The 17884-nt window shown below is 36.0% G+C and overlaps 1 protein-coding gene across 1 annotated transcript in view; it reads left to right on the top strand.

Annotated features, from left to right (window-relative positions):
* Positions 1-17884, top strand: part of cfap299 (cilia and flagella associated protein 299) — a 358409-nt gene that overhangs the window by 21403 nt on the left and 319122 nt on the right. The window contains exon 2 of the mRNA XM_039758533.1: positions 11698-11828. Coding sequence (XP_039614467.1) covers positions 11698-11828 — 131 coding nt within the window. The remainder of the gene's footprint in view (positions 1-11697; positions 11829-17884) is intronic.

Raw genomic sequence — 17884 nt, 5'->3', positions numbered from 1 at the left:
TTTATTGGCTAACTAAATAGATTACAAATGCAAACTTTCGACGCAGCTAAGACCCTTCATCAGGCAAGGTGTAACAGTGGTTAATGTTTCTGCCTTGCAGATACACCATTCTTAGTTCAAATGAGCAACCAGTCCCTGTCTGTCTGTAGCTTTTCTCCAATTTTACTCTTATATACCAAAAACTTTTAGGTTATTTGAAACACTAAACTAGGCCAATGTGAGAGTGGATGCGTGCCTAAACAAACCCTGTCTTTCTACTTTGCATCTAGGCCTACCAGGATAGGTTCCAGTTCCTGTGTCACTAAACTGGGTTTGAGAATGCTGATATAGTTTTGTGTAGTTATAGCTGGTGAACCATAGACAAGTCATTAAACAGAGGTGTATTTCAGCCCAATTTGCAAATGCTTTAAAAACTTCTATGTGGCAAATAGCTCATTTACATTGCATGATTGTATTTTTTTTTCAGCTTTTGTTCTGATAGTCTTATATGATAATCTAATTGCTTTACAACTTTGTGGTTTGTGGATAGCTATATGAAGAGTGCTACTATATATAAAAATAGTTGTTCAAAACAACAATGAAATTTAAGATTAATTGGTTCCTTTCCACTACTCCATTACTTTATTTATTTCTTTGGCCGATTGTACTAATTATATATGTGCTTAGAGAATTTCTACTTTGTGGTGCAACCTGTCAGTCCATTTTTTTCATTTTACTCTTAAATGCATTCAGTGCTGTATTGAATCTTCTGATGCAGTGCTGAAAAATATTGTCTTAAATGAAAATTTTGCATTTTTTATTTCACTATTTGCGCTTATTTTTTATACTTTTTTCATATAATTTTTTTATGGAGAAACAGTGTATGATAAAGATTAAATCACTATTGTAATATGCATCATTTATACTGTGGATCATTTAAAAGTTAAACAGAATTTGTCTACCTGCTGTGGATTTTTGTAAGATCAGTTGCATTTTTCTTTCAGTTACTGTATATTTAAACAGTGTATTTCTGGAAAAGGAAAGAGTGTGTTGCAATGTGAGAGCTAAGACTACTTATGTTGCTGCTAAAGTTATAGTCACTTATAACAGATGCTCAAAGATGATTGTAATTCTCAGGTTTTTTTTAATTTTGTACTTTTTTTGGACAACACGGTAACACACTGCACTGCTGTCTCACAGATCATTTTACGTTCAAATCTTGCATGTGGTCATTGTTCATGTATAGTTTGCACCATATTCCTCTTAGTGCTTTCTTTTCCTTCCCCATTCCCTAAGTCTCAAAGGCATACTGGTTATGTTAACAAAAGATTCCAGCATTTTATAGGTAAACAAGCCGTTATAAATTAGACTAAATAAGTTTACATAAAATAAAAAATTACTATTTAATTAGATAAATACAAGGTCAAATTTCATATTAGCTTCAAATCAATTATTTTAGTCTCTAACTAAAAAGAATACGTTTTTAAATCTGTTAATATTAATTTGTATCCAGCTGTTAAATGAACTGAAATGCAGATGCATTTTATGTCTATTAATCTTGAAAATGCCAACATGACATTTCTTTGCTATCATCCCTTTCTTATTCCTCCTTTTTCTGCTCAGTACTTAAGGACGCCAGTGCCAAACACAGCAGCAATGATTAAGAAGTAGTCCTAGCCAAGTTGGAAGTCCATCACAAAACACACGTCTGCACACACCTACTTAGCAAAACTGCCTTGAGTATATACTTTCACTTTGGTATGTGACATTGCCAAAATACATGTAAAGTAAATCTAACTAAAATTATTTGGAGGAGGGGGGTTTATTATCCCTTTCATAAATATAGGCTATCCTTGGGATTTGCCAGTACCTTCCCCATCTGACAAATATGTGACGACAAGGTAGATTTGATATCTCATGAAACATAACTCACCAATTTCCCTGGATGAGGCTTAGTAGGGTTATTGGGAATGTACTGTAACACATGCAAAAGACAATAATAATGTTGGTGTCTCTTGAGAATAACATTTATTAATATAGTCTATATGTAGTGTTAATAAATTATGGTTATAGCTATTAGAAAAAGGTTAGTAAATTACACAGAATGTGAAATAAAGTTGTTACTGTCCTTCTAAATTTGAGGAAAAAGTTGTTTTATTTGCACAGTACACTGTTGTGCAAGATCTACTTTACAGCCATCTACGTATGAATTTAAAAAATAATTTTCTCTGTACAACAAAATCAGTGCAGTTAAGCAATTTTTAGAAGCAGTGCAGTATCCAGCAGTGCAGATTTTATTGCTGCATTGTATTTGGCTGTGGTGGTTTTGTTTCTCATCTGCATTTTGTTCATGTCTCAGATGAATCTTTATGATTATTAGGACATTGCAAAAAAACTAATTATGTATGGAAATACAAGCTTGGCTCTTCAACACTTCTGCTCATCACTCAGCAATCTTTTGGAGAAAAACGACTGGAACATTGGTTGTCATAATCATTTACCTCGGACTGTCATGTATGAATGGTTTGAACAGCAGGAAACACTTATGAGCTGAAGTAAAAAGGATATGTATTATAAAAAAATAAAAACAAGGTAGACATTGCTGTGATTTGAAAGATACAGAACAACAAATAATGATACATAACCTCTCTTGGCCAACCTAAATATGTCTCTGTTACCCACAAGTTTAGCTGTCAGTACCTATAACTCAGTCTCCTTCTGCTTGTTCTTCTTTTTTTCTTCTTTTCACAATAAACTTTCTTCTTTCCAATTGTTGATTTGTTTCTTAATCCTTTCTCCTGGCTCCACATCCACTACATGTTTGTCTCAGAGGCACTGATCTCCCATATTATGAACTGCTTTTGTGATGGTTTCCAAAACTGCATCAGGGGTCAGGACTGACCTCTGTAAATGCAGCGGCCATCTAGCTAATACTCTTCCTAGCAGCACCAGATGTCCTTGCAGTCTTGAATCTCTGCACACAGGTCACCTGCCCATAATGATGTGTATCAAGGAAACATAAATCTGATACAGCAACACTGACTGGCTACCAGTGACTGACTTTATTAATACTGCAACTTCAGCTCTTGTCACTACAGAAGCACCCAAAACAATTAAGAAAAATAATGTTCCCAATTTGAAGCAACCTACTATTTAAAGACTCAGCAATCTATTTTGCTGTTTGACTGACTACCACCAGTGTCCTGGATATAGACATTCCTACTCCCTCTGGGATACATACCTTCTCTGGCTTTGAAGGCACCATTACTGAATGGCTCCTCTGGCCACCTAACATTACCAGAGGCAACAATGTCCTCTGCTAGTTTTAGCTCAGCATTGTATTCAAAACTGCATGAGTTGCCTTCAATGTAACTTCAATGTACATTCCACTGGGCATCTATTGGGTATCTGCCGTTATAGCCCAAGTCCTGAACTAATCTTGTGTCACAGTGGTGTCAAACCAGGAAAAATAACTTAAGGATATGAATAAGCAAATTCCACAAAATTCTATGTCTTAAAGAGGCTATGGTTGGTTAGCTGGTTGTTGAGCAAAATAATAAAGAACATGTTGTGTTTTGGTTGGGTTGTAAAATGATAGGTTCTGGTTTAAAGAGGGTGTTTAAATCCAAACTCACTCAGATCCCTTGCAGGTGCAGGCTGCAAAAAAGAATGAATGTTTTTCATTTTTAAAATTGTGTGATTATCATTTGAGTTCAACCAAGAGTTAATAGTAGTGTACTATATATTCTTCCTTGTGGTGAATATGTTATATATTATGGTGACAGCTCTACAGTGAAAGATTTAAATAAAGTAAGCTTCACCAGTGTAACAATTTATTTTGAGAAAAAGTAAACCAGTTTTGCATGTGAATTGGTTTAAAGTCATGCAATTAAGCAAACTACCACAGTTCAGAAATCCAGATGGCTTCTTCCTTCCTCAAAGTAATGAATACTGCTCCAGTTGAAGCATGCAATCTTTTTATATCAATTGAAGTTAACTGCTTGCTGCCTAACTAGACAATTGCTTTTATTGTCCTGATTGCCACAGGTGACAGATTAGGCAAAGGAAAGTTTCACACTTGTTGCTTTCCTTTATTGAAAGATTGTTCTTCAATACTGTTAGGTCCATAAATATTTGGACAGAGACAACTTTATTCTAATTTTGGTTCTGTACGTCACCACAATGAATTTTAAATGAAACAACTCAGATGCAGTTGAAGTGTAAACTTTCAGCTTTAATTCAGTGGGTTGGACAAAAAGATTGTACAAAAATGTGAGACAACTAAAGCATTTTTTTAACACAATCCCTTCATTTCCTGGGCTCAAAAGTAATCGGACAATTGACTCAAAGGCTATTTCATCGGCAGGTGTGTTCAAGTCCGCCTTTATGTCTTATCAATTAAGCAGATAAAAGGCCTGGAGTTGATTTGACGTGTGGTGCTTGCATGTGGAAAATTTTGCTGTGAACAGACAACATGCGGTCAAAGGAGCTCTCCATGCAGGTAAAAGAAGCCATCCTTAAGCTGCGAAAACAGAAAAAACTCATCCGAGAAACTTCTATAATATTACGAGTGGCAAAATCTACAGTTTGGTACATCCTGAGAAAGAAAGCAAGCACTGGTGAACTCAGCAACACAAAAAGACCTGGACGTCCATGGAAGACAACAGTGGTGGATGATCGCAGAATCATTTCCATGGTGAAGAGAAACCCCTTCACAACAGCCAACCAAGGGAACAACACTCTCCAGGGGGTAGGCATATCGATAGCCAAGTCTACCATAAAGAGAAGACTGCATGAAAGTAAATACAGAGGGTGCACTGCAAGGTGCAAGTCACTCATAAGCCTCAAGAATAGGAAGGCTAGGTTGGACTTTGCTAAAGAACATCTAAAAAAGCCAGCACAGTTCTGGAAAAACATTCTTTGGACAGATGAAACCAAGATCAACCTCTACCAGAATGGTGGCAAGAAAAAAAGTATGGAGAAGGTGTGGAACAGCTCATTATCCAAAGTATACCACATCATCTGTAAAACACGGTGGAGGCAGTGTGATGGTTTGGGCGTGTATGGCTGCCAGTGGCACTGGGACACTAGTGTTTACTGATGATATGACACAGGAAAGAAGCAGCCGAATGAATTCTGAGGTGTTCAGAGACATACTGTCTGCTCAAATCCAGCTAAATGCAGTCATATTGATTGGGCGTTTCATGATACAGATGGACAATGACCCAAAACATACAGCCAAAGCAACCCAGGAGTTTATTAAAGCAAAGAAGTGGAAAATTCTTGAATGGCCAAGTCAGTCACCTGATCTTAACCCAATTGAGCATGCATTTCACTTGTTGAAGACTAAACTTCGGACAGAAAGGCCCACAAACAAACAGCAACTGAAAGCCGCTGCACTAAAGGCCTGGCAGAGCATTAAAAAGGAGGAAACCCAGCATCTGGTGATGTCCATAAGTTCAAGACTTCAGGCTGTCATTGCCAGCAAAGGGTTTTCAACCAAGTATTAGAAATGAACATTTTATTTCCAGTTATTTAATTTGTCCAATTACTTTTGAGCCCCTGAAATGAAGGGATTGTGTTCAAGAAATGCTTTAGTTGCCTCACATTTTTATGCAATCTTTTTGATCAACCCACTGAATTAAACTGAAAGTCTGCACTTCAACTGCATCTGAGTTGTTTCTTTTAAAATTCATTGCGGTAATGTACAGTACCAAAATTAGAATAAAGTTGTCTCTGTCCAAATATTTATGGACCTTACTATATCTCATAGTTCTTCCTATTCTGTTGAAGAAATAAATAACTAAATAAAAATAGGCTGTGAAAGCATGAAGGCAAAAAGACAGAGGAAAAAAATAATACTTTGTTGCTACACAAGGGATTTATTACACAAAGCTTTCCAATACCTAAAGTTTTCCTTGACTCCCTCTGTATTTCATTTACTTCCTACCAGTTTGCTTTTCAAACTGGCTATTTGTACACAGTGCTACTGACACATCTGGAGTGAGGTGACTTCCTAAAATATCTTTACTACCAACAGAGCTGCCTGTTGGTCAATGCACCTAGATCGTTGGCACACAGCGTGTCATAGTGGTTAAGACTTGGATTTTCAATCCCTGAGGTTGTGGGTTCAAATCTTGCAACTGACACTATGTGACCATGAGCAAGTCACTTCACCTACCACTGCTCCACTTGTAAAGACATCAACCAAATAATAATACTGATATTTGTTGTACATGTACTTATTTAGGCACACACGTGTTATATCACACCCTGAAAGCACCCTAAAGATTCTGTAGATCTGGCCATTCTGGCTTGAAACAAATCACTGTATTTGTGACCACCTATTAACTGCACTGCCTTTTTCCTGTAACAGCTGTAGCTTTTAGCCTGTATCTTTTGCACAGTGTTTCTAGGAGCACCCACTTACACTGCTAGCCCCATGTTGGGCATCACATTGTTACCATTCTAACAATATGCTGTGTATCTACAATATATACAGTATACAGTGCCTAGAAAAAGTGTTCACCTCACCAAATGTTTTCACATTTTATTATTATACAAAATTGAAAAATAGTGGATTTAATTTGGATTTTTGACATTAATCAAAAGAAAAATACTGTTTAATATCAAAGTGAAAACAGATCTCTGCAAAATGAACTTAAATTAATTACAAGTATAAAACACAAAATAATTAATCGCATAAGCATTTAACTTCTTCAGGTCAGCATTTAGTAGATGCACCTTTGGCAGCAGTTACAGCATTGAATCTGTGTACACAGGTCTCTATAAGCCTTGCACATCTCGACACTACAATTATTCACCATTTTTCTTTGTAAGACTACTCAAACTCTGTCAGACTGCAGGGAGATTGTGAATGAACAGCTTATTTCAATTCCAGCCACAAATTCTCAACTAGCCACTCTGCAATATTAACATTCTTTTTTTGAAGCCATTCCTGTGCAACTTTGGCTTTATGCTAAGGGTCTTTGTCTTGCTGGAAAACAAATCTTCTCCCAAGTTGCAGGTTTCTTGTAGAATGGATCAGCTTTTCTCCATGGTTTCCTTGTATTTTGCTGCATATTTGTAATTTTCTATCCTCACAAGCTTTCAGTGCCTGCTGCAAAGAACTATCTCCACAGCATCATGCATTGCAGCATCATGTTGACCCAACCAACCTGTGTGGTAGGGATGGTGTGTTTTTGATAATGTAGAGTGTTTAAATATGCTGTTTAGTCTGATGGCCAATAAACTTAATTTTAAACTTATCTAGGGTTGTATGCTATACTGGTACTGAAAAAGTACCGAAAAATACAAATTTTAAAATAGTAAGATACCAACATTTTCTTAATTTCGATACTGGAAGTAAATGTTAGTCATTTATTAGCACAATTGCAATTACAGATCACTCCCTCCCCCTCCGGTTTTCAATGAAATAAACATATTACATGTAGCTAGATTCACCAAGGGGGACCAGTCTCCTCTCCCCATACCACTATTTGAACATATTTATTACCATAAACAAATTTGATACTCCGAGTTCCTTGTATTGATCTACGGAGTGCAGAAAGGCAGGCAAACGTGATTGTAAGGCTTCTGTGAGACGGGGTTGGGGAGCGTTGGTTCAGGAGATATCCATTATTTACTTTAATACCATTTCAATACTGGTACTGAGATCCGGAAGCTGGAAAGACACAATATAAATAAAATGTATCATTATTATTATTATTATTGTTGTTGTTACAAAACTAGGCCATTGAATCTTTTTCCAGCTATCTTCAGAGTATAGTTTATGTCTTCTGTTGTGTTTTTTTAACAGTGACTTTCTTCTTGCCACTCTCACTTAAAGCTGTAGCTAGTGAAGCACTTAAGCAACAATTGTTGTATGCACGGTCTCTTCACTTAAAGCCAATGTAGCTTGTAACTCCTCCCTCACTAATTGTCCTGCATGGTCACTCAGTTTTTGTGGACGAACATCTCTTGGAAGATTTACAGCTGTGCTGTAATTTATCCATTTTGTATTTTTTGAATTACCTGTGCTCCAAGGGATGTTCGGTGACTTAAATATTTTCTAGTTTCCATTTCCCGACTTTTCAATCACCTTTGCATGGAGTTACTTGGCGTGTACTTTTTGTCTTTGTTATGTTGTTTAAGCCATTATTTTAATTAACCAGAAATTAAACATTCCATGTACAGGTCCATTTATACTACAATCAATTGACTTCCATTGAACTAATTGTGTAACTTCTGAAAACAATTTGCTAGACTATTGATGATTTAGCTGTGTCATATTAAAAGGGGTGAATACGTATGTGAGAAATTAATTTGCAGTTTATATTTGTAATTAATTTAGACCTGTTTTCATTTTGATCAGTGTTATAAAAGCCAAATTAAATCCATTGTGATTCAATCTATACTAATAAAAGTCTCACTCGCTCACTCACTGACTGACTCACTCATCACTAGTTCTCCAACTTCCCGTGTAGGTAGAAGGCTGAAATTTGGCAGGCTTATTCCTTACAGCTTACTTACAAAAGTTAAGTAGGTTTCATTTCGAAATTCTACACGTAACGGTCATAACGGTCGATAACGGTCGACAACGTTCACCATGTTGAACTTTCTTATTTATGGCCCCATCTTCACGAAATTTGGTAGGCGGCTTCTCTGCACTAACCGAAACCAATGTACATACTTATTTCAATGGTATGACGACATTGTCGGCCGCCATATTGAACTTTCCAATGTCACTAATTCTCCAATTTCCCGTGTAGATAGAAGGCTGAAATTTGGCAGGCTCATTCCTTACAGCTTACTTACAAAAGTTAAGCAGGTTTCATTTCGAAATTCTACGCGTAACGGTCTTAACGGTCGACAACGTCCGCCATGTTGAACTTTCTTATTTATGGCCCCATCTTCACGAACTTTGCTAGACGGCTTCCCTGCGCTAACCGAAACCAATGTACGTACTTATTTCGGTGGTATGACGCCACTGTCGGCCGCCATATTGAACTTTTTAACGGTCTTTGTTACTTATGGGCCCATCTTCAAGAAATTTGGTATGCGGGTTCCCAACGCTAACTGAATCCTACTTACGCACATATATACGTCCATAGCCTGCAGCTCGGTCACTGTGTGGGGCGGCGTTGGGTCCCCCATCCCAACGCCTTCCATGTTGTTGGCTGCCTGCCTATATAAGGCCAACCATACACCCATTAACATGTCTATCGATGTGATCACCATCGATCAAAGAACTGTCACTTACCGAGTGGTTTCCATGCCTGGAGATGGCACCTACCTTTTCCATTCTCTTTGTTACATATTGCACGGCCATATCAGGCTCACTCTTGATATCCGGAGGAACATTGTGTCTTATGTATTGAATGACTGGGACAAGTTCAAGGTGTGGACTGATGATGGTACAGGAGATAATTATACTACACAGGAGCACTATAAGAGTGAAATGCTTAAGCCCTTCACCTATGGTTCTGCATGTGAGTTGATGGCGGCCGCTGAATTGTTCGGTTGTCGCTTTCAAGTGTACCGAAATGGCCAAATATTTTACACCTTTCAACAACTGCCAGTGCCTCTTAAACATCTTAGATTCACAGGTGACGATTTCAGTAGTGGACATTTTGATGTTTATCAATGTTTAAACTCTCAAAAGCTGGATGTGAAGTTATCGATGAAACTGGTTGTATGCTTACAACGCTTGACAGAAGCCGAATGTCACTTCAGCACAAGTTGTGCAAATATTGTCGTAATTGAAACAAACCATGAAACTCAAACCGATTATGACAGCAGCAATCCAAGCTGTGAGATTTGAAACAAGATTACTGTTCACATGGCCAACTGTATGTTGCATTCTCAAGAGTAAGCTCAGCGCACAACTTGGTCATATTACAACCGGAGGGCCGGACTCACAATGTGGTATACAAAGAGATCCTTAACAAATAATTATTGGTATATTTTCCCTCAATTTAAAAAGGTTTAATTTTCTTTTTCTGCGAAGCGCGGGTATTTTGCTAGTGTTGTATAAATATAAAATGTGAACATTTCCAAGAGGATAAAATCTTTTTAGAGGCACTAAATATATACAAAGTATATAAAGTTACATGTCTCTAATTGACTCACTGATTGACTGACAACAAATTCTTGGCACTTGCAAGCCCAGAAAAATCCAGCCTCACTGAAAAATTAATTTAATCAAGAAAAAATATGAGAAAACCAAAATGATGTTTTACATTTAATATTTCAAATGGGCAGATGGTAGCAGGTTTGAGTGTAAGTTAGTGGCATTGTTGTTTAAGTTCTGTTCAGTCTAATAGAGACTGAGAGTGAGAGCGAGACTTGGGGCCTTACCAAGAGAGTTGCATTGGTACAGGATGTGTGCATTGAACTATCAGTAAATCTGATGAAATCTTGGAGGATTTAAACTGTCACTTAATAAGATTTGAAAGTGAATGGTGTACAATGCTACAATATTTATCCCTTCTGTATTCTTGCCAAATGGTTATCTTGTTGGAAATTCAAATGAAGCAGTACAATTACGTTTTGCCTGAAGTGGCAGAATGGCGTGCGCTGGCTCTGAATTGCTCTGATGAGAGGGAGTATGTAACCTTGCGAATGACTGATATTCCTGCCTGCCTTGCAAAACTTTCTTTAAGGATAGCCTCTGATGTCCCTCCATTCTGAATTGGAAAAGGTATTTTAGAAATTACTGTAATTTTTTTTCTCTGTGATATTTATGTCTTCTATGACATTTCATGAAATTGATTTTGTAAAACTTCACATTTTAAAATAAAATCCAGAGTTCATTTTAATTGGTTTTCCTTTATTGTCGAAATGGAATTACACTTAGTTTTTTGTTATCATGAAGTAAACAAAACGCTTCCTTGGTGCTACAGATTTTCTTTAGGATGCAGTTTATTATATCACCATTAGATGGGGGTATTGGACAGTACAATAGCATTTCTCTGAATTTTTTTGTTCCTTTTCTTGCATATGGGTAATCTTTCAGCATTAGCAATTTTGTCAGATGTAGGTAAATGTATTTATATTTTTGTGTACACAGATTGGGCTGGGAGTAGAACTGACTTGCCTGGAATTGAGGTGCTATTTAGCTGTGGGGTTGTGTACATAATATAATATAATATAATATAATATAATATAATATAATATAATATAATATAATATAATATAATATAATATAATATTTGCTAAAAGGACACATATTTTTACATTTTTAATAAAACATAGAAAGTTATCTTCTGGTGAAAAACAAGTGACCAAATATAAGTTGTTTATGTTGATTTATATAGAGACTTAGTTTCATCTTTCAGCTGTTTTGAAGCATGCAGTGACTACAGGTCCATACTTCATGAGAATTAACGTTAAGTTAAGAAAAGCCTTTACCCACTAAGCAACAAGACTGCTTACACAATTACAGTCCAGTTCTATAAAGTATTATACTGTGCTTGTAGCTCAGTAACTGGCATAAATTTATGTTCCAGTTCTTATAAGCGAATGATCTTTACGTTGAGTATAGTAATATTTTGGATTAAAAACAATAAGAAATCTGCTCTTGTTTAATTACCTAACATTACGTCTCTATTACTTATTATATGCCAAAAGTTATAAACATGTTTCTATTGAGTGTTATACTGCCACCTCCACTATTAATGTTCTTAGCTCACCAGATAGTTTTCATTGCTCCTTCAGGATGAGGAGTTGGCCCGCCAGCTGGTGGAGCTGGGGTACAGGGGAAGCGGAGAGGTACTGAAGAGGGAAGAATTTGAGGCAAGAAAAGCAGCTGCAGAGGCCTCCAGGCTCTCTAAAAGAAATCAACAAAAGTAAGTTGACTTGAAGAGTCTCCAAAATAATAAACAGGCTTTTGTTAATGACCATAGTACTTTATTTTAATGATATCTATTGAAGAAAAACAGACCTTTTAGCTTGTTTAATATACTGTCTGTAATCTTGATGTAGCCTTTAACAATTAGCCATTTCAAAAAATATTATATTTATTATGGAATAAACTTGAACAAACAATAAGTAAAACTAGAGACTTGAGCCAATGTTAGTAAATATCAATGCATATCTTCTCCTACAGGCCACTTTCTCAGATAACATTCTCAACTCTCCCACAATTCCCCTTTATATTTATCAGCAAGAGTAACAGTATTGGATCCATGTTTTTTTGCTATTATTGTTTATGAAGGTGGTAATAATGTTTTGACTGAAATTTTTATTTTAATCATTAATTTCCTCTGTTTTTTTGTTATCTGTTTGTACTATGTGATTTTAATGGATATCTGTGTTTGCTTATTAGACCTTTTTAACCTCTGATTATGTTCTCTCTACAAATTCAAAAATGTTTCATAATCACTAAAAGCTAGTTGCTGATATTATTTACTTGATGTTGTTCCTATGCACAATAGCATGGCAGGATTTTAAAAATGTAGACTTTCATCTAAAGAAGTTCTGTAGCCTTTATGAAAACATTTGCTTAACTACATAAAAGTAATTACAGTTTGAAAATATTTAGGTCAGATGAATACAAAGAGTTGGCCAATACAGATTTCCTATTAACATCCTAGATGTGGCAATAACTGATGGATGCATTTACATGTCATCCAGGAGTTTCCTTCTACAGGTGTAAAATGAGTTTTATTTCAATTGTCGCATGAACTTAATTGTTATTTCCTTGTTTGTCAGTTGATGTCTTGCCATCAAGAGGTGACCAGAAGCAAGGGTACTACCAGGATGGCAAACCACTTCCCGATGAGAGAGGAAGTAATAATGACAACAGGAGAGGTCCTTCAGATGCCAGTGTAGATACACAGGGTCCACTATAAGGCAGTAGTTTGTTTTTGTGTTCACTGAACCCTGCCGATAATGTAGCATTAGGCATATTTGCCTGGTTCTCTGACTCCAGAGAGAGAGAGTGAGGCCAAGGAGAGAATTACTTTCTGCCCAGTATAGCACACATGGCCCTCAAAGGGAATACAGTGGATTCAGAAAGTATTCAGACACTTTCACTTTTTTCACATTTTGCTATGTTACAGCCTTTAGCTAAAATCATTTGAATTTTTTCCCCCACATGAAGCAATACTCTCAATAACCTAGAACGATAATGCGAAAAATTTTCATATATTATTTGCAACATAAGAAAATGTGAAAACAAGTGAAATTGTCTGAATACTGAATCCATTGTATATGGGACAATGTGTCCCCTCAAACAGTGCAGACAGCAAGGTAACTGCTTTGGAGATCAGTTGCCTTATTTATAAAATGATCACATGAGCAGAATTGATCTTAAATTCCATGAATTCCATTTTACATTAAAATGGATGTGTAACTCTGGAGTCGTAAAGCCTAAATTTGACATGAAAATGTTTTTATAAGTACGCAAATTAAAAGGGATGCTTAGAAACATTCTTTTCTGAATATGTACTAGTAGTCTACAGCTCACTCACATTTTTTTCTCACAGATGGGAAGCTTACTCATGATGTAGATTTATACTAAAGCGAGTGACAAAAAATACACAAAATGATTGACTAGGTTCAACTGAAATTAAGTGAGAAACACAAAATCTAAAACAGAAAAATGACAATGAAAATGAGAATGACATTGACATGTTTATATAAATTAGTAGTAAAAAAATTCAGAAAGGATATTTTTGATTATTATGTAATCATTGCTCTGTTCTGGGTTGGGTGACTGCCTTGACTCCCTCCTATCACATGTTATAATGGTTCTTAAGCATTTCCATAGTATTTGTTGTTATATAAGGCCCTTGGTTTATTGTATCATAAAAGTAGTACAGATGGGTTGATGGTTTGTATTGTTTATGGTACATATTTGTATAATGATACTAACATTATTAGAAAGCCAGATAAGGCACAGATAAAGTGCCAAAATAAGACAGAAACTGTCGCACAAATAACTAAGTATTATCTATTTATTTATCTGTCTGGGATTTGTCTTCTCCCATTTTACAATGTCTCAGTTGCAGTTGAATCTGCAGTTGACTTTTGGCTTACTTGCACTTCCTTGTTCATGTGTGGCTATTTGTAGTCTTGAAACTGTAAAGAACAAATTAATATTTTTCACTTACACTGAACATGACAGAAATACTATGGCCTGACAATTTAGAACATTTTCAGACAAATTATCACTTTTGAGATTGATCTGTACTTTATAAGACATAAATGTGAGTGGTTTCTTATCTTTTGAAGCAATTGATTACATTTTTTCACTTAATCTGAGACACTTCTTGTAAAGATCAGGACAAGGTCAAGGGGCATAACTCTGGTCTGGTTTTACAATAAGATCCAATAATATCCACCCTATAGCACTGCTGCCCTATTCCTATAAAAGCAGAAGGAAATAATCTGTCCACACAGGTAAGCTTTTTGGGACTCCCACAGGGTGGAACAAGACATACTGAGTGAATCATTAAAAAATAGTTTGGAACTCAACAGAAATTCTGCCAGCAATGAAGTGTTAGGTTGCCAAGTATATGTTCTGGAAAGATAATTTTTTCACTATCACAGGTATATGGCCTTAAATAACTACACTATTATGTAACCAAGAAAGAGTAATTCAGAAATGTTTTTAAAAATTATTAAAAAATATATTTTCCACAGTGCATGGTATCTCTGATTAGACACTGCATAATGCACTTTAAAACAGAGTACTTCTAGTAGACATAGAATAGAATAAATAACTTTTGGTTACAAGATGCCTCACAGAGGAACATCCCAACAGCTCTGACAGGTTATGAAAAAGTTGTCAGTTTTCTGGGTTGATTGTTCAAATGTAGGGTGTGAGTAGCAGTAAAAATGTTTGCATATAGTATAAAGGCTGTATGCATAAATATGTCAGAAAAAGCATATTAAAAATCTAACATTACTTTGGAAATGCATTCAATTGTAATCAAGTGTACACACGTTTTAACAGAGCACAACATTGTTTCAAGTGCATTTCAAGAACATCTACAGTCTGCATTAGTTTTTTCATTGGGGAAGAAATTAGGGGTTCTGCAGAGTGACTTGTTTAGGAAAACTGAAACTACCATCCATCCAGTGAAACTTTCCAATTGTAAATCACAATGCACTCTGTAGCTTCACTAATTTTCTCATACTTGCAAATGGTACATTTTTATAAGGTCTATTTACTGTAGTTGTGGTGCTTACTCCTTTTCTCTCTGTCAGAACAGGAATTTCTCCATAATTCCCACAACTGTCAGTAGTAAATAAATCCTTTATTTAATATTAGGTTTAAATCCGATAAGATGGGGCACAATAAAGCAGAAACATTGCATCACAATATCAGGATACAGAAGACATTAACTGACCACCCTCTCCTTGATAAACACATGCATAATAAACTACATAGTGCATGAGCTCTAATGTTTAAAAAGATAAATAACATTAAATGAAAAACATGTGAAACAAACACCCTTCATCTCTTGTCCTGTATGAGAAACGTTAACACACAGCCGTACAATCTAATATAGTATGTATGAGAGGAAAAGATTCCGGGTTCGATGATAGGATAATATTGTGATATTAGGTTATTTTTAAGAGCCTTGCAGTAACATCAATATCTAAGAAATGGGCCTTTCATTTAAAGTCTAAATTTGATTGGGTATTTGAATTGGTGGCATAGTGGTTATGGCTTTTGCCTCACAGGCACATTGTTGTGGATTCAGTTCCAATGCCAAATATGAGTGTGGTACATGAAGTGACAGCTGTAAATTGGCACCGTGTAAGTAGGTTTATGTGCGGAAATGGACTAGCACCCTGTCCAGGCTGTTTCCTACCTTGTGCTTTGTGCTGTTAGGATATGCCCAAACTCCACACCACCATCCTGAATTGGATGGTGTTAATCTTGTACCTATGTATGTGTAATTTACATGACATATTAAAAATCTGCTGTAATATAAGGTATGAGGATTTTGATCCAGGCACTCAAGGCCTTGTTGACAGCAGTGTTTCTCTTCATTGTGCAGAGTCCTGGTGTGAGCGTCTAGTGATAATTCATGCTCTTATGACATGCAGTTATTAGAATTTCTTAAGCATATCTCCATCCTGCATTTTATTTCCTTAATTTCTTTTACAATTGAAGATAAAAGGAGTTGCAGCTACTTATATCCTGACTTTACATACAACACCACTAAAGTTAAGCTTGGAGAGAATATCAACCATTTTTGGAATTAAATGTTAATCTTTCTCTTCACTCCAAGGAGAGAAAGACCAGATTTGTGTACTGTTATTAGCCACAGAAGTCTAGCTAACAGTCCATGATGGTAAATATAAGCCTCGTATTTTCTTTGCAATCGTGAGGAGTCAGTCATATTACACTACTTATTTAACTCTGGTACCATATTTATGATATTATTTTTGTTGGATACATTCTTGTCAAACCAATTACTCAGTCATCTACTTGAAACTGGAACCAGTTAATTTTCTGATTGGAAATTTGAATTTATTGGTTGGCGTACCTTTTCCTTAACACCACATACCTTGACTTCTTTGGATTGAACTTCATTCTCATCCTGGTGGCCATGTCCAATACTGCTGTTACCTTAATATCCTTAAAGAAATTATTAAATTAAAATGGATCCAACAAATCTATTCTTTATTGCAGATAACTGTGTCATTTCTGAAAAAAGGACATTTTTCCATTTTTATACTTCTAAAACACAAGAACATGATTCCTATAATAACAAGGTCTTAAAAAATAACGTTGTTGTTGTCCATCATGGTGCAAGCAGCAAGTGATAATATTTGTGAGCAGCAGAAGTGACTGCTATTCAGCTCATGAAATAATGTAACATTTCAAATTAGCAGCAAATTTGATATGTTTAAGCACTGTGCTGCTGCTTGAAACGGTAATGGGTTTGAAGTAATGAATAAGTACAGCATTTCTGTGATTGTGATCAAAATCAATATAACAACAACAATAAAAAATATTATTTTCAGGATCCTTTTTCTATATGATATTCTGACAGAAATATAAGACTCCTTATGAAGCCCTTTATGGAATTTTGACTAGAAGAATGTTTCTAATTTGTGCCCCAAATGTTAGCAAGTGACCTCTGATGCGAAAGTATATGCCTGTGCTACTCGTGAAATGCAGTTAACAAATTACAGTAGTCTATTTAAAATAGATCGAAAATCTGGAATTAGAGAATAATTTGAATATTTACTGCTACTGTTTTAGTAGGTTGTGCAAACTTAAAAGATATCTCGGTAGCATGTAAAAAAAAAAAAAGACTTTGAAGCAATATATTATGCTAAGCCGATGTATATACTGTTGCAGTAAACAAGGACAAAATAAATAATTTACTGCAACCCTAAACTGCCATGTGTAGACAAGCAGCAGATTTTCCAACCAAGGAAGACATTTATTTACACATGGCAGGGTAAAGCTAATAGAAAAAACAACAGTGACAAATCATTAATGCAGCTGTTCTCCTCACTAGGCCTTCCTTTAATTGTGCTGGATACCACAATTATTTATTCGTCATCGTGGGATAGCTTAAGGGCAAGACTAAAATCATATTTAGAGTCAGGTTTTGGGATTCAGCCTGACTAGCACTGCCTACTGTTGAACCAGGACACATTACACCCTTAATTCCCAACAGTGTCAGGCACCCAGGAAAATACTGTATCTTGGCTCCCTGCCACTGCTAGTAAATGCTTTTGCCCCAGAATTCACCTTCTTCATCTTTCTTCTAATCCTTAATAGGCAAATAAATTACGCTTCTTTGCTGGTTGTGTGCAGTGAACCTCCACTCCTCCAAAAAATTGGCAGTGTGCCCCCATGTATGCCCTTACTCTTGGATTGAAGAAGAGCTACTTACCAGTGTGAATATTGGACCTGCCCCAACTTTAT

Source organism: Polypterus senegalus, chromosome 7 (assembly GCF_016835505.1).
Source record: "Polypterus senegalus isolate Bchr_013 chromosome 7, ASM1683550v1, whole genome shotgun sequence".
In the NCBI taxonomy this organism is placed as follows: Eukaryota; Metazoa; Chordata; class Cladistia; order Polypteriformes; family Polypteridae; genus Polypterus; species Polypterus senegalus.
This window is presented reverse-complemented; position numbering and strand designations above follow the sequence as displayed.